Here is a 27,412-nt window from a genome sequence, read left to right on the forward strand (position 1 = left end):
TGACACCCTTCAAAATCAAAATTATGAAATCTAGATATTAGAATTATAGCAGTAACTTTGGTGGTAGAAACTATAAAACTGCAAAGAAGAAAAAAAAAAAAAAGAAAAAAAAAGACAAATAGCCTTTCTCTTAAAAAAAATATTTTAAGCTCATTCAGGTGAAGATCTGAGGACTGGGCGAAGTTTTTCGTGGACAAGCGATTAATTAGAGTCTGTTAAATAAATTTAACTTTTTTTAATCGGAAAATTAAGCAATAACTCTTTTAAAAAAATAAGCATCAAACGATTAGGAAAACTGATGTAATTGTGAAAATTTTTAATGTTTTTTAAGAAATAGACAATTTTCCACTAATGAAAATAGAAAGAAAATGCCCTGTAGACTTAAAATTAACCAAAGCATGAGATTGATTTTGGACGATCGCTTTTTTTCACATCAAAGAACAGCAAACAATAACATTTTTTTAATATATGTATACATACGCAAAAGATTATTGAGATGTTTTTTTAAAATTTTGTTCTAAAGCTGTTTTTTGCTTGGTAACTATTTCAAGGTAATTTAAATTTTGTTTAAAAATAGGACTGTAATTTTAAAATCATCAGCTTTTATTTCAATAATTGATGATGATTGACTTTTTTTTAAACCTCACTTTCAATATTTTATGTTGAATGTATTTTTTGTTGTCAACTAATAATAAGAGTAAGCTAGAAATAATGAATTCGATAGTATCTATATCTTTTTTATATTAACTAGTTTTCGTTTTGCGTAAGATACTAATTTTGCTTTCATAAAATCGTCTTAGTTAGACTGTGTCTATTTAAAATAAATGAAGGAGTGCCCAAGTGCACTTTAGTTCTGTTGAGAAAACTTTTTGTTTCACTAATTAAATCACGAATACTCACTAACCAAATCTTTGCTTCTTCATACAAACCAAAGTTAGTCAAAGTATGAAAAATTGCATGAAAATATATCCTGCAGTTTGTTATTCTTGCTTTTTTATCACCATCTCGAAGCGACCTTAACTGAAAGGCAGATTGAAATGAAAAGAAAATTTCTTTTTGATGTATACCAAAATCATTACATAATCGATATACATTTCTAAAATCCAAATTCTCCTCTTTTCCTGCCAAAATCAAATTCGTGAATCACCAAAGCAAAAATCGTCTCTCTATCCCCGATGCATTGAGCTTCATCACTGGAAATGTTTCAAACTCATCTTCATAAAACCGATTGCAATTGAAATCGCTCACGATAGTTTTTCCCTACGCGGGGGAAAAAATCTTGCGCATAGGGAAAATGCGACAGGGAAAAGGAGTTTACCGGAAGTAAGCTTAATTTTACCACGTGACTTTGACTTCCTCCTACTTTCAGTTTTGCTATGGTGGATTGTTGATGACCTGAGACATAAATTTTATAGAAATTTCAGTCAAATCTTGGTCATAAAGTTTGCAAATTTTCCTTTTGGATCTCTTTTAAACTATTTCGCTTACAAAAAGTGTATGAAATGACGTACTTTTTGCGAAAATAAACGCTCATTCTTACGTAACTGGAATGATCTAAAATGCTACTTGGCTCAGGTGCATATTGATTTATGAGTCACTTTAACAGAAGTTTATGTAATACTCAAAAGCTATGGGCTTTATTTGCTTTGTAACTCCCTTCTTTCTCCTATACTATAATTGCTTTTCTTTGCACATTGCTTCAATTCCTTTTTAAATTCTATTTATATTTATCCTGGTTTTTTTCTTTCTTTCAGATCTATCGAACACCCTTTTAGTATGCTATCTCAAGTATTTTATCGACATGGGCGACTCTGTGCATCCCATCCATGGGAGGTCATCATCGCTTTCTTGACCTTAATTTCCTGGAAATTGTCGATGGGCTCATCCCAAATAGGCAATTCCAAAATGTATGAAAATTCAGAGGTAAGAAATATTCAGTACTTTCATTTAACCCATTGTTTTCTTCATTGGTTTATTTCTAGTTCACAGTCATGTGTGTACATTTGAAAAGAAAAAAAAATGCATTCCTTTGTGTTGCTTTTCATTGAATTATATAAAAAATGTTCATTGCTGACATCTTCACGTTTTAAAAACGAATCATCTTTTAACTTTGTGTTTTCAAAATATATCCAAGATTTGGGTATTTTATCAAAATGAGATTTTAATGGATATTTAATCTTCTGTGAAAATAATCACTTGTTAAAAAAAAAAATCGCTTAAACAACATCTTTGAATGTTTTTGAATTAAAAGCATATAAAACTGATAATTTCATAAATCATGTACCTGATCTGAATTGAAATGGCACCTTGATTTTTCATTGTGACAAAAACTCTTACCAAGTGTCATTGTGGCATCTAGATTAAATTCATTGATTGCAGCAAAACTCATTTGTCAGAAACATTCATTAAAGAAAAAAAAAGACATTTTTATACATATTTGCCCTTTATTTCTGAAATTTTAAACTTTTGCTTGTAATGTTGATGTATTCGAACATAAGGAACCATTAAGAACCCTATACAGTTGACTCCCGCTACAACACAATTCGACTTACGCAGAATAGCTATAACATCAGTTTTTTTACGAACAACGATTTTTAGAGCTAAAGCAAATTTCTCGCTCACAGTACGAAAATATTTAGAAAGGAATCGTGATACTAAGTGTTGGCTTCGTTATTGACTACTAAATGTTTTCGGGAATGTACTTTCATCATTTTAGCATCACTGACTTATGCAAGTTCCCACACACGGCATTAGTCTAAACATCGCTTTGTTACTGTGTACATATAACCACTCCTCATTTTTGTTTATTAACTCTAAATATGAAAGGTGATAAAATATTGTGGCATCTAGGTCCGCTGTTTCATCTAAAATTTGTGAAGATGGAAACAAAAAGCAAAAATTTGAGACAATTTAAGAAAAGGTAAAGATTCTTGATACGCTTGAACAACTAAAAGTGGATCAAAGGTCGTACAACAATTAAGTATGAGTGAATCTGTGAATCTTTCATACTTACAATTATAAGTCCAGTAGGCAATCTGTGTACGTTCAGAACTTAGTTTTAATATGAAGCTCGCAGAGAAGCAAAATGCAAACAGTATGAAATTGGAATCTGCTCTTGTTTAATATGCTCTCTAGGATTATAGAGACCCTGAAAGAGGTGTGTTACCATAGATGGAAATGTTATAAAAGTAAATGCGAAGTTACTGTGTTTGAAAATATATTAGAATAACAATCAGATTGAGCAGCATAAATCATCTTCAGTTTTTAGTCTATAAATGCAACTATAATTGTATCTACTGTACAATACTATTATTGTGCAGCCTTTTCTTATTACTACATACTGTACATACCATACTGTTTTATTTACGTCGCTCTCTCCCATTGATTTTGTGCATCGTAACAGTATTTTATGTTGAATATTGCAGCTTTTTTTAAAAACACGGTAAAAATTCAGCTCTTTATGTAAGAAACGGTGATGCATAATTAAAAAATGGTCTAAAATAGTTTGAAAGTGTATTTAAAAATGTCTAAAATAATTGGGTATGTTAATAAAAAAATCATATACACACCCCTTTTCCACAACGCAAAATTTCGACTTTCGAATTCGGCGAGGGGTCTTGGAAAGCATCCCTCATGTAACTCGGGATCCCACTGTACTATGAAGTATCAACTTTCAGCATAAGTACTGCAAAAGTAGTCATTGGTCAATTTAATATTTCAATATGATATATTGATCTTTAAATTTTATGTTTTTTCATTTTAGTTAGTTACAATGTTGAATATTTTATTAAAATTGTGACAGAAGTTGTTTTTGTAGTGCAGACCAACATACCTTGGGGCACGTTTGCCCAATTGCAAATTGAACATTTTCAAAAAAAATTTAGGTTGATGAGAAATATTTAATGAAACTTAAGGACGGTTGCAAATCAAACTGCACATTTAATTTTTTGATGAAATGAAAAGTGGAAAAGCAAACTAATGTGCCCAGACTCATCCTACACTGTATACTCTTCAAAACAAGTTTATTAGTCAATAAAAGTTAAAACTTTTACCGTATTGGATGGTATTTTAAAAAGGTACCTCATAAAATATTTCAACACTTTTCATTTACTGTTTTCCAAAGGAAAAGTGTTATTGTTCAAGAATAATGTGAATTAAGTACAACTTATGATTCTTGTTTGTTACTTTTCAAAAAATTTAGCAATTAAATTCTTATTTTAGGAAAATAAGGGAGTAGAGATGGTTCTTCTTTCAATAGCCAGATGTGTAGCAATATTGTTTTGCATACAGCAGTTCATGAAACTAAATAAATTAGGATCAACATATTTAGTTGGTAAGCTATTTATTATTTAAATTTCACTTTCAGTTGTTTTGCTAAAAAGATTTTTGAATAATATGTTGAAGCAATGACTTACATGAGGGGCATTCCACGGTATTTTTGACATTCATGTAGAGTTCGTAACGTGACCTTTTTTGCCATAACTTTTTAATTTACTGTTTGATTAGCATATTATTTTATTCTGATCTTTTCCTACCAACACACCAGCTCAAACTAAAATAATTTGCAAATCAAACAGTAAATTAAAAAGTTACGGCAAAAAAGGTCACCTTACGGACTCTACATAAATGTCAAAAATACCGTGGAATGCCCCATGATTAAGGTTTCCCTGTTTGATAAAAATGTATGTTTGTAAAGGTTTTTTTTTTCTTTTTAAATCATTCTGTGACTTATGTTTATTGTTAAATTCAGTTTTCGTTCTGTGTTTTGTCATACAATCCCAGTAGCTGTGTGACAAGCTTTGCAAAAGTCTGCTGACTAGTTTTCAACTGAAAATACAGATTTATACCGTGTTTTATGAAATAAGATTCTGCAAAGCTCATGCTTTGGAATGTTTTAAAAGGTTTTCAATTGTATCATTATATGCTTATTTGTTTTGTTTGTTTGTATGAAGATTCTAAAGATTTATGCTTACCCTCACAAGGTGGCTTATATCCCGGCAGTAATACAACCCAAATTCAAAATAATAGAATATCAGAACTGTTTGAACAAAACTCGTCCCTGAGGCGGGAAAAATTACCGCATGCAAATTAAAAAGAGTAAAACTCGTTATTCACGAATGGGTATATCAGTTTAAACAACTTTTGAGATATTATTTTTACAACTTATGGATCATTCAAATTCATTATGGACATTCAATGTGAATTTTAAAAAGTAGAGAAATATTTGCATACCTGTTAACTGATAGTTTGTCCCAAGTATGGAGCTTGGCGCAAGGATAATTTTACGTTCTTTTAAAAGCCTTTTATTGCTCAAAATATGTTACCAAGGTGATAAATAGTTAAAAAACAAAGTTGCATATTGTATCATTTCTAAAAGTTAGAAAATAATTATCCAACTCTATTCAAATGAACGTTTTACAATCTATGGTATGTAAGATTTTAAAGGAATATAGAAGGACTGACCATCTAAAAAGTAACCAAAGTAAACGAGGTACAAAATTGTAACATCTGACAAATAGATGAACCCAAATGAAAGTGAATCGTCCAAAATAATTGTTTTAAAATGCTTCTTTTGACTATAAGTGTTGGAAAAAACCTACAGTTATCGTGTCCATGCGAAGTACTCTTGGATGGTTGCATAAACTGCAGTTGCAATTACGGATCTACAAAGTAAGACCAAAGATAAACATAAAGCAGAAATGTGCCCTACTCTCCTGGAGCAAAGAGAAGCTCATACAGGGGGAACAAGGTTGGAGAAGGGTTATGTTCAGTGATGAAGCTTTTTTTTTTTTTTTTTTGAAATAGCTGTAAGCAAAAGGTGTTCGGGTTTTACGTTTAAAAAGATAACCGTATGAGAAATCTTGTGTAAGACATTCTCTCCAATTTGACACATCCTTTTTGGTTTGTGGGTACATAAAGGCTGCTGGATTGGGAAGTTAAATATATCTTTAAAAAAAAAAAAGTGACTTCCGCTGCTTATCAATAGTATTGCATTATACTTCATCTGGGGCACAGCAGTTACACATTTAGTGACACATTTTATTCTTTCAGCAAGATTCTACTCTGTATCATGTCTCTAAATTGACTCATATATTTTAAACAGAAAGAGGAATTTCGGCATTAAGCTGGTCAAGCAACTTTACCAATCTCAATTCTATCAAGAATTTGTGATACTGTCAAATCTAAAGAAAGCGGTTCAAGACCAGGTGTCTGCGAAAAAATTGAGCTCGTTGCCGCATTGAAGAGGGCATGGAAACTGTCAGAAACAATTAATGTAAACAGGTGGTGGAATCCTTGTGTGAAAAGATTAAAGCATTGAGTGAATCCAGCCACAAAATGACGCATTCTAGTATTGATATTCTTTCTTTTGAAAGTGTTTTTCCCCCTTTAGTTTGAATATTCTAATTTTTTGACTCAATGTAAACCTTCATCACTATAAACTTTTGGATTATTCTGTCTAAGATTAGTTTTAATTGAGTATATTTGAAATGAAATGCACACTTTAAGGTCTAAGAAAGGTGGCACGTTCATTTAAATACCTAATTTGCACTTATATTTGGTTAGAACAAACTTTTTCCCAAAAAGTGAGAAGTATTCTATAATTTTGAATTTGGGTTGTAGTGTAGCAAGTTTTTCAAAGTTTATTGACATATAAGGCAACACAAGAAAGATTTACAACACAAAGAGAGGAAATCACAGCCAGGGCATGGGTGTGGGAATCAAATCCACAACCTTCAGCTTAGAAAACTAAGCGTCGGAGAAAACGGAGGTCCCGATGCGTCTTATTATTACTCATCATATGACCTCCCGAGCAATGCAGTAAAAACTCACACATAATGTAAAATATCTTTGCATTCTTTACCAATGCACTTAGTACTTTGTGCTGTATAATAATCATAAAACGATAAGTAATATAAACAGAAAGGAGATGCTGTAAGACTGCACACAAATACGGTAAAATGCTAGAGTTACATGTGACAAGTGGCATTGAATAACATAAAAATATGCTAAGGAATACAATGTTCGCACAGCAAATGAAAGCTGAATGCAAATTTGTTTGAAGATTTTAATCAAAACAAAAAGTCTAGCATTGAAAACTTTAACTATAAAAGTTTAAAAATAACTTTTGAACTCAATTTTATCTTACAGTGACTTATTTGTGCAAAAAAGTAACTCGGCCCTTTTTTGGCAATTAAAATAATTTTAAAATAACCATTCTGAAGTGAGATTTTAAATAATTAATGTGAAACTTTTTTCATAAACAAACAAGTATTTAAAGAATTGTCAAGTATTAGCATTTTCTCTGTTTAATGTTTCTGGAGAAATCAATGTGTGAAGCAATTTTTACATCATTACAAAATTTATCTTACCACATAATCTGCTGCTGGGTGCACTTTCCAAATTTTTTGTAGGTCTATAGTTAGTAAAATGCACAAGTACATTATTCCTTAGATAGCTCAAATGAACAAGACCCAATTCAGAAAATTTAAGTCAGTTAGCAAGGCACACCTGCAGTAGTAGTGCATTCGACAAAAGCGCTGTAGAGTTGCAACTGTACACTTTTTTCTAATTGCATATGCTACAGGCAAGGGTACACATAGCAAAAAAATAGCTGTTTTAATGTTGAAAGCCACACTGCTATACACTTCATAACTCCTTATCACTATTAAACTTTATTACACAAAAATTAAAGCCATATTTTAGTACAAATTTCTATATAGTCAGTCATTTTTGGGAAACCCTAAGCCTTGCTTCATAGGTCTACAGGTAAAACAGGCCCTGCAAATAAGGAACTTGGAAGATAAATGTCTAATCCTAAAATTGAGATATTGGGAAGCTATGCAGATTCATGCCTTATTATTTCATGGCTCTGAAACTTAATACTTGGAAAAGTAAACTTCAGAGCAGAAAAGACAGAAAATTGTGAGATGACTTTTTCCCATGTGCTTCAAGAATGAATGCAAAATGTAAACCTTGCCATAGTTAAAATTATTTCAAAGAGTATTTTGTTCATGAAAAAATCCCCATGAGTTTTACGAAACAGCTGCTGAAATCATTGACAAGAAATCCATTGAAATGCCAATGTATGATTTCAAAGATATTAATTTCCTTTATACTTCATATCTTATTTGAAAATAAAGTAAGAAACTTTTTTATTTCTGCATGAACTGTGAGTGATTGAAAGTGTTTCAACAATATAATAATAAGATAAAAAAGATAAATAAATACCTTTGTGCTGAAAAGTAAAGTAAATAATATCAATGTCAGAAAGCACAAAGTGCAGATTACTGCAGACTGGTGTTTCGGCATTACAAGGAATGCTTTTTCATCTGTAAGCTAATTTCTTTTGCATTGAAAAAGTCCTTCCTTGTACGCCGAAACAGGTCTCTCCAGTAATCCACAATTTGTGCTTTCTGACGTTGTTATTTCTATCTTACTTTAATGTTGTTTTTATGTTTCAAAATCATAATATACTAAAAATATTATTAAATATTTAATGGTAAAATAATAATTCAATCAAATGATTGCCTTGAAATTTGCATGTATATGTTCCAAACTTTTTTTTCCTTTTTCTTTTTTTCAGGAATTGGAGTGCTTTTCACAGTCTTTTGTTTAGTGCCATGTTTTGTATTCAGTACTACTATATCGAACCTCTGGGAAGGAGATTTTACTGAGCTTAAGTAAGTTTTTAATTTTTGTTCATTTTGTAATGATATTAAGTCTAAAGTTAATTTTTAACTTTATATTTATGTCAGTACAGATGTTGTACACATCTAGATTAGACTTTTTTAATTAAAAAGAAATGTATGAATAACTAACAAATACCTTGTTTATATCATTGCGTTCCGTTTAGTTTGGTATTTTCAAATATGTTTTGAACAAACATCAATGTTTAATTCAAATACAATTTAAACAATATTGATTTTTTTTCCTTTCTTTCTTTCTTTCTTTTTTTTTTTTTGTATTGTGATTTTAAAAAAAATTCTTTTAAAACTGAGCTATTGCACTATTGGGCTAAAAAAATAATTTTATGTAAAATGTTGTTTCGCAGGTTCAGGGCAGTACAGCAATTTAAATCTCTGCCTGTCGTTCACCAGAACATCCAAAACCTTATCAACGCTGCATGTATATAGCGCATTCGGAATTTTCCTTCTGTGTGTATGAGGGAAGGGAGGGAGGGGGGACAGATTCAAACTACCATAGTTGGATGAGCAATATGTTAAAAAAGAGGGCTCTGGGAGGAGCTTAATCTCCCCAAAAATGTGCCATGCCAATATTGTGTAGATTATGCAAGTGTAAATTAACGCAAGGCTTAAAATTTATATTCTAATTGTGAATTTTTTTTAAAAATTACATTCAAAAAGAAATCAGTTCTGAACATTTATTGTGCAATGAAATTTTATTTGCTGTTCTTTTTAACACTCCAATATGTTTTACTATTTGAAACATTTTTTGTAACAACTTTCAAATAAATTTTGGTGGAACAAGTTTTCTTAAATAAGAATTTTGTTGCACTAATTTAAGGCAGGGGTTGCCAATCTTTTGCACGTCACTACTCCAAATCTTTTTTTTTTTTTTTTTTGCCAATTAAACAACCTACTACCCCATATGTGTAGGTACTCTAATATACATTACACATGTTTCAAAAGATAATTCAAGGTACTTCAGACATTTTATTAATGCATAATACAGATTATGCAATTTCTTAAAAGTGTCTTGCAGTATCTGTAAGCTAGGAAACCTCTGGTGCATAAATATTTTTTTATCTTTGTAAAAAGAAACAGCAGCTCTATACTTTTTCATGTTGAATTTCATTTCTAAATGTAATTAATTTCCTTTTTTAACTTGTGTGTGACAGTAACTCCAGCACTATATTTGTTCTCTAATATTTTTCTTTTTCAGAAAGGCATTGCCCTTTTTCTTCTTACTAATGGACTTAACCAAAGCTGGACTACTTGCACAATTTGCTCTGAGCTCTTCTACACAGGTACTAAGAATTTTCAATGAAGTTTTTTGCCTGATATAAATGCAAAAATGATGACATACAACAGGTCCTGGGCTTACCTAGGCTGATTTAAGTCAATTTAAGAATTTCATATGAAAGTCAAGAATTCTCTTAAAACTGTTAACCCTAAAGTAGAATCTGATTTCCCTTCCCAGTTGCAAAAAACTGTTAACCCTAAAGTAGAATCTGATTTCCCTTCCCCTAAAGTTTCCTTCTCAAGCAGATGTTCTGCCGTGCTAAGCACAAAAGTCATATCTGCAGCTGAATTCAAAAGGAGAAACTCATTTAAAGTTTTGCCCCTCCATACATTCGATTCAGATGAAACTTCTTCAGAATTTGGAAAAAAAAAACTTCCCATCCACAAATAACCGTTAAATGTTGTATTTAGGTGAAATATATGACAAAAACCACTTGGTGAGCGTAACTCAATTTTGACAAAAAGTACAGATATGACTTTTGTGCTTAGCATGGCAGTGCTTTCTATAAATCATTTCAAATACCTACAACCCAATTAAAGTTGTAATTTTTCTTGATTTCATGATTAGTTTGAGACTTGAAGATCTTGGTTTTGCCATCTCTTTGCCTGCTTGGTTGTGCATTATTTTAGCCCATTAACATTCTCTATTAACATTCATCTAAGTAACTGGATCATGTTCTCTGTCTCCTCCTTGCTCAAGACCATACATAGTTAGTTTTTGAAACTTGAAGTCGTAATCTAAAGCTTAATATTGAATTACTAACCAAGTAGCCCTTCTTTGAACCCCTTTTCAATAAGTTAATTTATTAGTAAAATAAGGGGACCGAAATGCAAATGCAGATACATATATTACTAGAGACGTACCGAGTACTCGGTAACTACTCGGTACACGGCCTACTCGGCCAATTTGCCGAGTACTCGGTAGTCGGCTAAATTCTGATCAGATACTTGGCCAATACCGAGTAGTTACAAAAAATTGAATATTGTCCAAGACAAATACTAAAATTTATATAAAAAAAGAGCAAGCATTATATTCTGCAATCATTTACAATTAAAATTTATAAGTCAAATTTAAATTTTGAGAATAATGAAGTTTGGAATGCTTCAATGGAATAAATCTTTATTTTAATGTCCCCAAAGTTAATAAAACTTATTTATTAAAAATTATGTAAAAGAGGTAAGTATAGAAAATATGGAATTTTTATATTAAAAATGGATTTTTGCTACAAACAAAAATTAGTTATAAAAAATGTAAAAATACCTTTGCTTAAAAAATAAAGGGAAATAAAACAACCTTAAAAGCACAGTGCAGGAACTCTGCAGACACGTGTTTTGGCATTACAAGGAATTCCTTTTTCAATGCACAAAATGGGGGCTCATAGATTTAAAGGCATCCGACAAAACTATAATTGATCGGGACTAGAACTATAATTGATTGGTATACAGTGAAATCCCTCCTAAAGGACACCCCTCAAAGGTGGACAATTTTTAATTCCCCAGTTTCAATGCAAATAACATTATTAAACCCCTGTCCTGCGGACACCTCTATATTGCAGACAAAAAATTTGTCCAGTTAGTGTCTGCATTAGAGGGATTTTACTGTAATTTATTTTAATTCCAACTTGATTAATCATACCTTTTATTTATTTATTTTTAATTTTAAACATTATTTTTTTGTAAAATTTTTGACACAAACAAAATTGTATATATAATGCGTAATTAAATTTCAGCAGGAATTTAGTTTTAAAAACTATTATATGGACAAGGAGGTCTATACTACTATTCCAATAAGTTCAAAATTCATCACCTGTGTGTCGGTGGTTCTTCTTAAAACATAATTGGTACTTGGTAACTCGGCCGAGTACTTGGTAGCTCGGTACTCGGTAGACTCGTCGAGTAGTGAAAGGCCGAGTACTAGGTACTCGGCCAAAGTGCTACTCGGTACGTCTCTATATATTACGCACAATTGCTGATTCAAATTTTGGGGGAGCAAAGCAAAATTAATGTTTCCGGAAACATTAACCTAATTAATGTACCCCCTCTAAGAGCAAGGGCCCAACCCCCTAATTACCATGAAGACCCCCAAAAGAAAGACCCCCCCCCAAAATGAGAAAAATACCCCTTAAAACAACCTTTCCTAAAAGTTTCAATGGCGCAGTCTGCGTCATGACCCCCCCCCCCCCCAGGTGGGCACCCCTGCCTTTTTGCATCCCATAACTCTTGAAAGAATTTAATGATATGTGTAGCTATCTTTCATTTTATTTTTAATATTGTCTCCTCAGAGCAACATTCCCAGAAATATCATTAAGATTTCCTACAGTTGCTCTGAGGCGATGATATGCATTACCAATTCTAATTTGAATGTGACACATTGATTGAACTGGAATTAAATCTAAGGTTACTTTGTTTTACTAATTTGCTGTTCATTTCAATATTTTATCTATTTTAATAAAGTAAAATAATATGTAGGTAATTGCAATATGAAAAAATTCCACCCATTCCTTGTTAAATCTTAGATTATCTGTTTCCTGTCGAACTGGACAATGCATTGGGCTATTATATTAAGAAATAAAATGATATTTTTTTTGTTTATAAGCAAGAAGTGGCATGTTTGTTTTTCGAGTGCATAAAGATTTAATCTGATTCTTTTATGTCAAAGATGTCCAGTATTAAAATAAATATATTATGCCATGTTTACTTTTTTGTTTTTGTAATTCATTCATTTATATCACTGTCAATATTTTTCAATGAAATGTTCCGATATCTTTTTGAACTTATCCATTACTTATCTGTCTCAAAATATTATGCATTAAAGGAAGAAATGGAAAAAAAAATCAGTTTGTTGAGGCAAATTTTATGGATCTCATTTTAAATCTGTTAGAAATTTTCAAGTTTTAATTAAATGTCAAGCTTAAATTAATGTTTTTTTAAAGTTATTTTCTATTTTCTATTCGCACACTATTTAACAAATTAAAACACTATTTAGGAAGAAGTTCGAGAAAATATTGCTCAAGGCATGTCAATTTTAGGTCCAACAATTACTTTGGATACCATTGTAGAAACTCTAGTCATTGGTGTTGGAACTTTATCAGGTCAGTACTTTTTCAATAAAAACCAAGTCCCTTTCTTTTGTAAATTTTATTTTGGGTTTCGACATTGTTCTGTGACGTAAAACAATATGTTATTGTTTTGAGTTGTCAAGTTGTAACTTATATAAAAATGGCTTTGAAATTTTACATAAAAAAGATTTAATATGTTTGAGGCATCATCATTCAGCTTGTTCATTTAAATGATACACTAGCTGCGTGCACGGCATTGCATAGGCTACCTAAAAAATGAAAGAAATGTCCATTTGATGTTTTTGTAGAACTCTGACATCAATTTCAAATGCGTTAAGATTGATTACATGAAACTTAGTGATATTTGTTAAGTCTTAACCCCTTGAGGACCAGCGCATGGAAAACGAAGCGCAGCTACGGGACCGAACGTTCCGAAATGGAACGGCGCCATCGGCCCGAGCATTTACAGCAGTTAAGCCTAACTGAACAAAAATATTCATATAAAATCAGCATATCAAAATAATGACTTGAAATTTTAAATTTGCTGTAACAATGTACTACTGATTACTAATCATTAATATAAAGACTATTGCATTATTAGAAGGGAGTGAAATAAGTAGAATACTAAAACTTTAACTATGTGCACAAAGTTAAATAATATGTGCACAAAAACAAAGTTAGAGTTAGACATCTTGAGTGTGCAATCAAAGAAAAAGAAATGTAGCAAAAAAATATGTAAATTTAATTAAAACAACTTAGGTCAACGAATTTAAAATAGTTCAATTCCCACGCAACAAATCTCAAAATTGCTTCATAATTCTCTCGAAAACATTCCCTTTCACTCACTTCGCTAACCATTTTTATTGCAATGTTCCAGTCTCCAAATGAAAAAGAATAAATAAAGAAGAACAATATCAGAAAGGATTCAAAAATAATCATAAACTTCAGTGCCGCTTGAAATCATTCCTGTACTCTCATCGAACGGGGAATCCCAAAAGTCTGGAACACATAAGCAAAAATATTTTAACCATCCTCCTCTCCCCCATAATTTATTCAGCTAGATGTATATCTCTTTCAATTACTCATAACAAAAAAAGAGAAGCAAAGATATAAACAAGAGCAATTGAGACCTCATAAAACATTCGCGCAGAGCAGTGATTCACTGATGTTTACATAAAAAAAAAATCTATCCCATTGAGAGGCCCAAATAAAAAACTAAAGCCTATACATGAAGGTCAAATACCATGTGACTCGAATAAGATCAAAGTTATAGCCATTTAGCGCCATCTATTATCGTTTAAATATTCATTTAATTCGTTCCATTTCGAGAAAGCGTATATGTGACGCTGGGACGTCAGCGTCGATCAGAGCGCGTAGCGGTTACGTGCCGCTGGGCTGATAAGAGAGGAATTGTTGCGTAGCGTCCGCGTGACGCTGGGTGCGAACGGGTTAAAGCATCAAGACTTGACAAATACCACTAAGCATTAATTTAATACAAAGTCATCAGATTCCAATTAAACTTTAGTTAAAATCATTAAAAGCAATTTTTTTGTTCAACTCTGTTTCCTTAATCCAAACAATCTTAATTTAATGTGTTCTTTTAATTAAACAGGAAGAAAAAGAAGAGTTTTAATTTGAAAACTCACTCATGTGAAGGGTCCAACAAAATAAACATAATCAGTCACACATTTAAAATTTACCGAAATATAAGACTGGTAATGATAAAAGCTTACATTACCACAAACAAACATAACTAAAGAAATAACTTTCATATGCTGAAAAGACTTAAGAACGTTGACTGTAAAAAAAAAAAAGGGCAGACGATAAATAAAGGTTATTTCCGAGTAAAGCAACTGATTATCCCGGTTGATTCTATTGATGACGTCAGTCTCACTTAAACAATTATGAAAATGTTATTCATTAGCAGAAATGTAAAATGGCAACAAGAAAGAAATAAAAATCTATTGCTTAGAATAAAAGAAAAACGAAGCTAATTTTTTTACAATAAATTTCTAAATAAAAAAAAATGCTTTAAAGAGTAGTTTTCAGATTTATATATCAGAATAAAAGAGAAAGTACTAATTTGAAAAAAAATTCTCGATGGAAACGTTTTAAGATTTGGACAGCAGCCAAAAAAATCCCTTTTAAAACCATTATTAGAATTTTATTATTTGCTCACCCATATGTAAAATGGCAACAGGAAAAAAATAAAAATTCCTGAATAACGTAATGTTAATTAATGTTTTAATTAATATCTCCGCTAATTAAAGTCTAACAATTAAGAGATTAGTCCTATTGTTTTCCTTTGAAAATTTTGAATTGATCGATATCTCCTTCGACTCGCGACTCGCAGCGATTCTTAACAAGATCTATCTTCAGTTGGACATACAGACAGATGGATGCAAACAGATTTAATAGTATGGATGGCCTTTTTGCGAATGAAACATCAATTGTTTACAAAAAAAAAAAAAAAACCTGTACTAATTCCTGCAATAAAAAGAAAGGGAAGACTTCAGGTTGGAGGAAGAGTTATTCCATTAAGGGGGTCCGGGACACATTTTGAAAATTTTTTTATTATGTACTTTAGAGTTTTGAAATTTTTTGAACTGATTCATCATTTATTTAATAAGCAAAATCATAACATAAATATGAAAAAAAATTATTTTATTATTTAAATTTAATTAGTTTTTTTCAAAAAAATGGGGTTGCTTTAAATTGCTATAACTCAAAATATTGTTGGTCAATTTTATAATTTTTTTTCAAAAAGTATGCACAAATATCTAAGCTTTAATTTTTATTCGGCGATTTTAAAAATATTGATTCAATAAAAAATAAAAAATATTTGAAGAAAAATTTCGAAAAATTCAAAGATACTTTTTTTTAAAAAAATCATAATTTTTGAAGTAAACGTTTTTTTCAAATTCGCCGAATAAAAATTAAAGTAAATTGCTTGAAAAAGATATGCTCCAAGTTTCATTACTTTATCTCTATCGGTTCCTGACTTATAAGAGTTTGAATGCAAGAAATCGGGAAAAATTGCATCATGGAGAAAAACGCGTTTAAAGTTTTAAAGTTATGTACACATTCGTTAGATGCATGCAACAAAAATAACTATAACTTTCGTTCTATTTAAGGTAGAAACAAGATTCAAACGTCCTCTTAAGCAGAAAAAGACGGAGCAATTTTTCAAATTATAAAAAAAAATTGCAAAATTTGAGGATTTTTGTGTCCCGGACCCCCTTAATAGCATTAAATTACTGAAGCTATTACAAATTTTAACGATATGAATTTGCTTTTTGACAAGTCACACTTTCTGATTAGAGAACTGTCTTCATTCTGCCCACTATCTAGTATGTTGAAGTACTGTCTGGCCCACTTGACCTGGGGTGCAGACTTGATGTGAATGGTTCTATACAATGAGTTGTCAAAGATTGATTTAAAGCATGCATGTTGACTTGCCAGAACCTGCTTAGAGACATCCTGGATATTAATGGGATACCTCCTTGGCTTGTTAATTGCACTGCCAATTAACTGGGCATTAGTGTCTGAAGTGGCATTTTGATTTGCTATACTTATCGTCCACATACAATTTTTACACAATTTTTTTGTTTCATCTGATAAATCAATGTTTCTCTAATTTTATCCTTTAGAAGTTGAGGTTAAGATCCTTTTTGGTACTTTTTTTTAGAATTCAGGTTCCTTTTTCCCTAGGGACTAACTTAACCCGTTCGCACCCAGCGTCACGCGGACGCTACACAACAATTCCTCTCTTATCAGCCCAGCGGCACATATCCGCTACGTGCTCTGATCGACGCTGACGTCCCAGCGTCACATATACGCTTTCTCGAAATGGAACGATTGAATTGAATATTTAAACGATAATAGATGGCGCTAAATGGCTATAACTTTGATGATATTCGAGTCACATGGTATTTGACCTTCATGTACACGCTTTAGTTTCTTATTTGGACCTCTCAATGGGATAGATTTTTTTTTATGTAAACAGCAGTGAATCACTGCTCTGTGCATACGATTTATGAGGTCCCAATTGCTCTTGTTTATATCTTTGCTTCTCTTTTTTTGTTATGAGTAATTGAAAGAGATATACATCTAGCTGAATAAATTATGGGGGAGGGGAGGAAGGTTAAAATATTTTTGCGTATGTGTTCCAGACTTTTGGGATTCCCCGTTCGATGAGAGTACAGGAAGGATTTCAAGCGGCACTGAAGTTTATGATTATTTTTGAATCCTTTCTGATATTGTTCTTCTTTATTTATTCTTTTTTATTTGGAGACTGGAACATTGCAATAAAAATGGTTAGCGAAGTGAATGAAAGGGAATGTTTTCGAAATAATTATGAAGCAATTTTGAGACTTGTTGCGTGGGAATTTAACTAGTTTAAATTGGTTGACCTAAGTTGTTTTAATTAAAATTACATAAGGAACATATTTTTTTGCTTCATTTCTTTTTCTTTGATTGCACGGTCACGATGTCTAACTCTAACTTTGTTTTTGTGCACATATTATTTAACTTTGAACATTGTTAAAGTTTTAGTATTCTACTTATTTCACTCCCTTCTAATAATGTAATAGTCTTTATATTACTAATTAATAATCAGTAGTACATTGTTTAAGCAAATTTAAAATTTCAAGTCATTATTTTGAAATGCTGATTTTATATGAATATTTTTGTTCAGTTAGGCTTAACTGTTGTAAATGCTCGGGCCCATGGCGGCGTTCCATTTCGGAACGTTCGGTCCCGTAGCTGCGCTTCGTTTTCCATGCGCTGGTCCTCAAGGGGTTAAAAATCTGTTGGACGCCCTGCATGTCTTGAAAAGTTCAAAGACAGTTATTAGGTGCTGGTGATGTGGGAGAGTTTTGAATCCTATATAAATACTGATCTAACTGGCAAACTTGCTTCGAACAAACTTTATTCAAGCTTACAATATCTTGAAGCATAAAGCAACATATTATCCTCCCAATCATAGCAACCTCCCAATGATTACATGTTTTGCTTCACCATCCCACCAACAATTTTTGCAAATCAATGATTTGTTCGTTGACTTGTGTATCCCTTTAATAGTGAGTTATTGTTTTAAGGTGCAACTGGCAATGAAATGTTGCACTTTAAACTCACAAAAGAAGGCGACTCTCACGCATGCAGTTCTCATTTTGGGTGTATGCATTTGAGAAAATAACCATCTTATGACCAAAAATAATGAGCTTTTTTTTTAAAAAAAATTAAGTTTTATAATATTTCTTTCAGGTGATAAATTTTCAGTTTTTGCTACTTCAAGGAAAATATAAATTTTTACTTTTGTTTTAGGGGTAAAGAGGTTGGAAGAGTTATGTCGATATGCTTGCATGTCTGCTGTTGTAAATTATTTCGTCTTCATGATATTTTTTCCTGCATGTTTATCTCTAATTCTTGAGGTAAGTGTTGATTGTAATATTATTTGGCTTATATTTGACCAGTTTTGTTTTTTTTTTTTCAAAATGTAACTATTAAGTATGCAGATTTTTCAGTTTTAAAAATAATACAAATTTAAAATTTTTTTTTAATAACAATTTGATTATCTTGATGAAATCACTCCATTTTTTAAAACAAAATAAAGCAATCTGTTTCAGACCCCAGATGATTGCTTTTTAAAACCTTTAAAAACAATAAATATACAGTACTATGCTAGAAATGGATAAATAAAAATTTAACTGCACTCTACTTGTACTGAGATGAGCTGATTCCATAAATGGAATGTGACGAGGAGAAAAAGGTATATTGATGTTAATGTTTGGAAGGGGTTTGGAACCTCCCATGAAAACATCAGACAACAGTCCTTTCTTTCAGGTTCTATTTCTTTTATCTGTCTTTTTTGTAAACTAGAAGAATCATGGGGTTCCTTCTGTCCTCCTTGATGGAAGGTCATGGAGGTCACTGTGACCATCCAAAAATATTTCATCTTTGCAAATGTTGACTAACATTTCGAAAACTTTGGACACTGTATTATTACAACATTGCAATTTTTGTTTCTTTATTTTAATTAACTTTTTAATTATGTTCATTGGCATCTCGATGGGAGCTCGCTGCTACCTTCCAAAATTGTTTTAGCTTGGCAGATTTGGAGAAAACTTTTTAATTGAAAAAGAAAGAAATATGTCCAATCTCTCTTTTTGTTGGATCAAGTTATATGCATGTGAGAAAACTAGAATTTTATTTAGTAAATTTAAAAATTCCTCCTCCCAAAAATTTCAGTTTAGGGCATCCCTGGTCCCTAGTCACCCTGTATGTGTATATTACTTAAGTTTGTGAAAAATATTCCCTTCTTTCTTTCTAAATTTTTTTTTATTAATTTATTTTATTTATTTATTTTTCCCTCAGTTATCAAGAGATAGGGATGAAGGAAGACCTGTATGGCATTTAAGCACACTAACAAGAATATTGCAGCAAGAAGAGGAGCAAAAGCCTAACCCAGTCTTACAAAGGGTCAAAGTTATAATGGTAATTTTCCTTTCAAATCTAATATGTTTCAAAGGAACAAGTGTTCAATTTAGAACAGTTTAGTTTTTGTATTAAGTGTGGAACATGTGTAATTTAATTAACATACTTGTATGCTTTGATATATATTTAATACCTGAATACAGAATCATTAGCAGAGTTTAAAATAATAATAATAGTAATCATCATCATCACATACCTGCCAACTCGACTGGTTTTTCCAGTAGTATCCTGGATTTTGAGCATTTCTCCCGGTCTCCCCAATTTTAATTAATAATCTACTGGATTTTATAAATCTTTGGCAAAATCCTTTTATTTAGAGAATTCTGTGGGGGAAAAAATCCTGTAAAATTGTGCTTGTAAAAGATTGTCCAGACATATGTACTCCATGGTTTGATAGCTTCCTGCTAAAAATCAAGCTTTATACATCAAAATCTAGCAACATTATCAATGGCTTATTAAGTTTGATCAAAAATAAGTTTTAACTGTATGTTGAGCATTATTTAACTATTTTTCTTCTGTTTCTTGTTTTAATTAATTAATTTATGCATACATAAAGTTAAAAACTTCCTTAAAAGAATGGTGGTAAAAAATCTACTGGATTTTTTCCTTAAAAGGTTGGCAGATATGGATTTCATCAGAAAACAAAATACAATTCAACATTAAAAGTGTTTTGTAAATGATTTGTTTGTAAGATTTATTGATATGCTTTTTTCTATGCATTTAACGACTTTCTTTTAGTCTGCAGGTCTTGTTTTAGTTCATGCTCACAGTCGGTGGCCTTTACTTGTGGCGAGTAAAGCTCTTCAACAAGCCAGCAAAGTAAATCCTGCTGATTCTATTGGTCAACATTCAAACTGGGATTTATATATGCAAAAGTAAACTATTATCTCCATTTGCTGAAAATGTTGTGCTAAAGAAAACTTTAAATATTGAGTTTTTACATTTTATCATTTTAATCTTTTAAATATAATTCACTCAAAAAATGTAACTTCTTGTTTTATTGTTAGTAAGTTTTTTAATTTTAAATCATAAAATACAATGAAACTGTAATGGTGTCAGAAGAAGGGCATTCACTACATAGTAACTCGGTTTTGGTTAGATTACTGTTTAATGTATGAAGTTACATGTTCACTCTTCCAGTGACATTCTTCCTTTGACTCCCAGTGCAGATTCTCAGTTAACCTTGAAGGAGTTCAAGTGTTTGTGCAATCGGGGTTTCCATAATTACACAATTGGAATTTCTCCTTTGCATGCACTGATCTCATGAATTTATGGGTTTCCCCCAATACGTTATGTATCCAGTATTAATTAACAGAAATTTCTTCTGGTAGTCTTTAACTTTCGTGCCCTCAAAATTACTGATGTCATTGAAAGAGAACAAATGAAACACCATCCTATCTTCTGTTCCTCTTTGTTTCTGAAAAACTTCCTTGCGAATGAGCTAATAAATATTCAATAGTTTCAGAAGGCAGACTATAAAAAATTGAACTGAGCTTTTCCTGATGTTTTTTGTAGATTGATGCCAAACGTTGGAATAAATTTCAAGGCAACAAATTGACTGAACTATTTCCAAAAGTATCAGTAATGCTGTAGAATTTTCGATTGTTAGTATTAATCACATGGGTCAGATTCTCATTATTTTCCCTAAAATTGCTTAAGTTTTAAGACTGCCGTAAAATTCCTAATTTTTTGGATTTTGTCCTAGATATCCTAAACTTAATGCATTTAATCACAACATACATTTTAAATTTTGCATTTAAACCTCCTACTTTTCCTTTAGTTAGCATTTTTAAAGATTTTTTTTTTTTTTTAACTTTTCACTTTTAAAAAAGGTAGGAGTGTGCAGTCTGCATTGATGTTGAGAAAAATGAAAGTATATGCTTAAAGTAGCAGTGTCTGTTTTTGTTGATAGTTGATGTTTGTTATTTTAAAATTTTATCAAAGTTGGGTCCTTATTTTTAAAAGCCCCCACTCCAACTCCTATAAACATTATTTTAAACTTCTTTTACTTTTACAGGTGGTTTGGTAGTGCAGAGCAAATGGTAATGATAGCATTTGCATGCACATTTGCTGTTATGTATCACTATTTAGAATCCAGAGAAGATCTCAGTGAACATTTGGCTTCTGCTGCAATTTCATCCCCATCAAAATGCCCATCAGGATATCGAAGCAGTTTGTCTCCTCAAACAGTACAATCAGCTTATGAAAGTTAGTTATCAAATTTAGTTCCTTTGCATGCTGAAATCATTTTCACTCATTGATCTCCTATTTTTGATCAAGTTATTTAAAGGTTTCTATTTAGTGTATTTTGGTGTGGAAAGTTTAGGAGTAGTTGACTTTTAATTTAATGATTTTTGAAAAGTTAATTTTTATAGTTAAAGCAAACCTAAGCAGGTAGCGTTGTAATGCTGGGATCAGGATTTGTGCTTCCTTCTCAATGCCGCCAGGTTAGGTTTGCCCTACCTATAAAAATTCTTAGCATTTCTACTTAGTCATTGATAGGAAAATTGAAAAAGTGAGGATTTTTTTTTTTTTTTGGTTTACTAAGTCTTGCACTGTAATTTCAAATAGCCATTGAGAATTTGAATTTTCGAAAAAGATGGACACAAAATGTGTACACAAACAAAGATTTTGAAAAAAAAAAAAAAATCGGGATTAAATTAATCAAGATTCAAGCAAAAATGAGTTTACCACTCAATTATGTTTTGCCGTTTGTAATTATTTCTCCTTGTCTGCATTCTACATTTCTAAAATTCAGTGTACTATATTGGCCATATTTAATAAATGCTGAAGTGAATTATAACTTTTGTAATCAAGTAAAAGCAGACTTAAAATCTGTTGGCTGAAAATTTGAGCATTAGATATTGTTAAAGATATAACCTCTCCTTTTCTCCTAGAAATTCAACTGTACTATATTTAAAATTAAAATATTTTTTCTAAATTTTTTTCATCCAAATTTTGCAAATTGGTTTAAAAAAAAAGTAACAATGCATTTCTTGTCATGAATTTCCTGTCATGAAAATAGAACTCATGACATGTTTGGGTAGAAAAGAATCAAAGAATCTCCTTTGAAACAATTTCTGACTGTGATCTGATATGGAAAGGATGTTGACTTCAGAAATAGTAAAAAGGGAGATCGTTGCTTAAATTAATTTTGATGTTTATAACAAAATTTTCTACAGTCACAATTATTAATAAATAAAACCCATGTGTCCAGGTTTCTTTACTTGTTATTATATCTTCCTCTTTTACGTTTATCAAATGGTAATTTTTTTTATTATCCTCTTATCTCCATCTTTTAAATTCCTTTTTTAATGTTTAAGTATTATACGCAGAGCCCAATACAGGTTTATATTGCTACCGTTTTTCGGTACCTTCACAAAAATCTTGTTTTGAAATCGTTACTTTCACAAAAATCAAGTAATAAAATTACTAACTTCACAAAACATCGAAAATTTCACAAAAATTTGCATTTTAAAATAGAAAATTTGTTTCTCTGTTTAAAACAAAATTTACTCATAAAATAAAATTCTAAGCAGGTTTATATGAACAATCTCTTATATAGAAACCTTTTTGTAGTATTTTAACTAATTTTTAGCTGTTTCTCGCCAAAGTGTATTCAGCAATATTATCGCAATCTTTCAACATCTGTTTTGGGAAACCATTTTTCTCATAATTTCCTATATTGTACACAGTACATAGCCCATTAAGCTGAAATTAGGATGGTATTTTTCGTACTTCTTAGCTTTTTAGCTCCCCCCCCCCCTCCCCAAAAAACAAAACCTGTTAAAAATAATATTAGATGGCATTTACACTTTTTGAACTAAAATTTCACTTGTTCTAATTCTCTTTTACAAAAATTAGGATGCCTCTAAAATTTCACAAAAACAATGCTGATAAAAAAAAAAGCTTTCAGAAAAATAGAATGATGCAATACTTTCACAAAAATAGGTAGCGAGAAAAAAAAATCCTGGATTGGCCCCTGATACTGCTCAAACGGATAGTCTACTGGCTTTAAAAAAATCATTATTATCACTTTGGTTTAGTTCAAAAATAGGTACCATTCTGCATATTAGTTTTTCATTTGCATCAATATGAAAATTTTAATTTCAATTGTTTTTCTTTTATGAAATTTTTTTGTATTAAATTCCATGTTTTCAAATTTAGGCCCATGTTGGAAACAAGATTCCATTTCAGCAAGAAAAATGATATCCTGCAGCCAAGATACTCATTCTGTGTCTTTTACAATGGGAGGAGAAGAAATAGATAGTATAAAACGTTCTTTAACCAGCTGTTTTGATAAAATCATACAGACAGATAGTGAAAAACCTTATGATGAAATTTCAGAAGCAGTGGCTGTGGCAGAACCTCGTAGTATCGAGGAATGCAAAGAAATCCTTAAGTCAGAAGTAAGATGCTATCAAAAGTATTTTTATTCCTATTGATGATTTTTATAGTATAAATAGTATTAGTTATCATAATCCTAGAAAATTCTTAAGCACTGGTATTGTTACAGCAATGTATTTCACTTGTAATGCTGCAAGAAATATTTTAAGTACAGGCTTCCCTCATATAACACAGTACTTGTACAATACGGTTTCAATATTACATGGTACAAAACTTACATTTAATTCTTCATGGTTTTGATATAACTCGAATGTTATATTTATACTAGATAGAATTTCATTTTTGTTTAATGCATTCTGCTAATGATTGATAACTCTAATAAGTTTTTACTCTGTTTTTATGAAACTTGATTTTGATATAACACGGTACACATCCTTCGATTAATATTATTTCTAAGTCTCGTATAACACGGTTTCGGTATAACACAATACATCTTAACCTGATTGTTCTCATGCACATACATAATTAGTATTAAAAATGTTATTTTTAAAAAAGTCTTATATAACACGGTTTCAGTACTACACAGAACGAATTAACCATGTTAAATGAGGGACACAACCTGTGTGTTGAATTTGCTTGTTCTGCCTCATTTGGGAAAGCTTCAATTAAAATATCAGTATCATGTTTCTTGCAGAATAATGATACATTAGTTGATTGTTATGAAAAGCCTTTTTTTCGTAATTTTTTCGAGTTTAGGTATTTTGTGTAACACAGAAAGTTGAAAAATATATTCAAGGGGGTCTAACTAGAATTTTCCACAGGGTCCTATTTTTGTGAATTCAAAAAACATTTTTCTGAAAAATCAAATATTTTTATGAAATTTCAAAATATAAACCAAAAGAGATGTATCAATTCATTTTTGCTTTCGGATATGAATACTGCTTTATCAATCATGAAAGGCCCGATTTGATCCATAGGAATTTTGTAAAAGGTCCATTTTGATTAATCAGAATTTTGTGAACAGTTTTTAAACAGACTCAAGTTTCTTCTGATGAAACCCTTGATTCATAATTTTTCAATATTTTATTTTACTGATCAAATGAAAAATTAATAATTTAAGAATGAACTATTAGGATAATTTTGTGAACTGAGGGATTTACGTCAAATCTTTCTTTAAAGATTACTTCTACTTTTCTCAATTATAGTATCCATTGAAAGCTTTTACTTTCAAATTTTTGCCAGATGAGAAGTATGGAGTATGTAACATTAACTGTAATATTACGCTCATTTACAAGTGCAATATATTACAAGAAAACTGAGAATCATCGTTTTTTAGGCTACATGTTGGTTCTCCTTTTTTGTTTTTAGCAGTTTTGTTATTCGCTTTGTTTTTGTAGAATGTCGCAGTTGTTATGCCATACTACCACAAACAAGTAAAACTGGAGCATGATTTACCAAATCATTGAGATTCTCTTTTACAAACTATTAATTTTTTACGCAAATTGTTACCATTCTGACATTTTTTGTGTAATATATTGATTTTTTTTCCCTATAGGTAGGTGGAGCGGGCTTAACTGATAATGAAGTTTTACTCCTAGCTGAAAAGAAAATTATACAATCCCATAAACTTGAGACAATTGTTCAGAATCCAAAAAGAGGAGTTGTTTTGCGGAGAAAATTGCTTTCAAAGCTTGCTAAACGTGGCCAAATTTTAGGATCATTGCCTTATTGCAATTATGATTACAAATTGGTGAGTTTTTGGCTTCCTGTTTTCTTCTATATAGGCTATTCAATAAGTAATAAGACTAATTTTACTGCCGCGAAACCACTTATCAGAGTGTTAATGTCTGTGGCATGAAAAATGTCGGTTGTCTGTATTAACAAAAGCTACCGATAGATGCCGCATACAGACCATGTTCCTGAGTATCACATAATTGAATTGAAGCTTATTGGCGGTGCCTGCAAGATACAGCCAGTTGTCAAAATGGGCACGTCCTAGGAACAAAGTTATACGATTAAAGTCTATTTTCTCTGAAAAAATCAGCATCCGAGATCTTTGATATGATACATGAACTTTTCAGTGATAAAGCAATGCGTAGAGTCACTATTTTTTGCTGGCATAAACTTTTAAGGAAGGCAGGCAGAATATGGAAGCTATTGAACGTGAGGGGCAACCCTCAACGTCTATCACAGAGACCATGATTAACACTGCTGCTATTCTTATAAACGGGAATCTCAGAATTATTTTATATCATTGAGTTCTGGCTGTTTCCTCAGTTTAAAAAACTATTACGAGGCAAACATTTTGAAAGCAACAAAGCATGTTTAAACTCTGTGGTTTTGAAATAACTCTCACAAACTTAACATTCACAAGTTTTTAAGAATTGGACAGAACATTGGAATGAATGCATTTAGGCCCACAGAAGTTATTCTTAAATAAACCATGTAAATTATAATGATTGAATTTGTTCTTTATTTTTTATAAATTTAGTCTTATTACTTATTAAACAGCCCTTGTATGTTATTTATTATTAATTTTTTTATTATGCTACCTAATAGTTGCATGCCCCATACAAATAGTTTAAATTTTCAAGGAGCAGTTTATTAATGGCTAGCAGAAATCATAAAACCTTGTCCTAGCAACACAGATCTGATTAGGTGCATGCATAATTAAAAGGTATTTTTAATGTATTTTAAAAGAGAAAAATTAACATTTGCATACCTGCCAACTCTACTGGATTTTCCGGGAGACTCCCGGATTTTTGACATTTCTCCCGGTCTCCCGATTTTTATTGAAAATCTCCCGGTTTTTATTAATCTCTAAAAAAAATCCTTCCATCTAGGGATTTTCTTGAAAATGAAAAAAATAAACCCCTTTAAAATAAATTTTTACATCGTTTTAGCGCTTTTACTCCATTGTTTGAAAGTTTCCTACTCAATTTCAAACTTTAGCACATTGGAATCTGGCAACATCAGTTCTTGTTTACGTTTGCGATCTCTTCGTGCACTCATCGCTAAGCCTATGTTGCACAACATTTCTTCTTGTACACAAAACGACCGCTATTATCGGGCACTTTGCGGCCGGAAAAAGTAGATTAAATCTTGAAGACCTGTAAAACTTGTCTATGATTGAATTTTTACAGATAATTGAAATTCTTTTTTTCCCTAAATAACTTTTCATTGAAAAAGTATTACTTTAACTTTTATTCTTCCATTTAATATTTTCATCAATTAAACTCTGTGTATATGACTCAAGGAACTTGCATGATTGTACTTTAAGAGATAATAAAAAATCCCTATTTTCCCCTCAATAACATGGAAAAAAGCAATATTGCGCTACATTGAAAAAATCTACTGGATTTTTTTCTTTGAATGTTGGCAGGTATGCATTTGATGAGTTATTAATGTATATAAAGCTTTATTCCTTATTTCTAATTTTTCAATAACTAAATTGTAAATAATTGCATTTATCTTGTCTGAAAAAGTGTTAGTTTTTTAGTTCTTAATATTTTTGTTTCATTTCTTTAG

At 31.1% G+C, this 27,412-nt stretch overlaps 1 protein-coding gene across 1 annotated transcript in view; it reads left to right on the forward strand.

The window, feature by feature from the left end:
• The first annotated feature begins 1,369 nt into the window (after positions 1 to 1,369).
• The window catches only part of LOC129217472 (3-hydroxy-3-methylglutaryl-coenzyme A reductase-like), a 38,572-nt gene continuing 12,529 nt past the window's right edge, over positions 1,370 to 27,412 (forward strand). The window contains exons 1-12 of the mRNA XM_054851778.1: positions 1,370 to 1,575; positions 1,755 to 1,923; positions 4,222 to 4,333; positions 8,585 to 8,681; positions 9,904 to 9,988; positions 12,970 to 13,075; positions 18,368 to 18,474; positions 19,418 to 19,537; positions 20,276 to 20,412; positions 21,555 to 21,745; positions 23,705 to 23,946; positions 25,440 to 25,634. Of these exons, the coding sequence (XP_054707753.1) occupies positions 1,777 to 1,923; positions 4,222 to 4,333; positions 8,585 to 8,681; positions 9,904 to 9,988; positions 12,970 to 13,075; positions 18,368 to 18,474; positions 19,418 to 19,537; positions 20,276 to 20,412; positions 21,555 to 21,745; positions 23,705 to 23,946; positions 25,440 to 25,634 (1,539 nt within the window). The 5' untranslated portion in view covers positions 1,370 to 1,575; positions 1,755 to 1,776. The remainder of the gene's footprint in view (positions 1,576 to 1,754; positions 1,924 to 4,221; positions 4,334 to 8,584; positions 8,682 to 9,903; positions 9,989 to 12,969; positions 13,076 to 18,367; positions 18,475 to 19,417; positions 19,538 to 20,275; positions 20,413 to 21,554; positions 21,746 to 23,704; positions 23,947 to 25,439; positions 25,635 to 27,412) is intronic.

This window comes from Uloborus diversus, chromosome 2 (genome assembly GCF_026930045.1).
Source record: "Uloborus diversus isolate 005 chromosome 2, Udiv.v.3.1, whole genome shotgun sequence".
NCBI classification, from domain to species: domain Eukaryota; kingdom Metazoa; phylum Arthropoda; class Arachnida; order Araneae; family Uloboridae; genus Uloborus; species Uloborus diversus.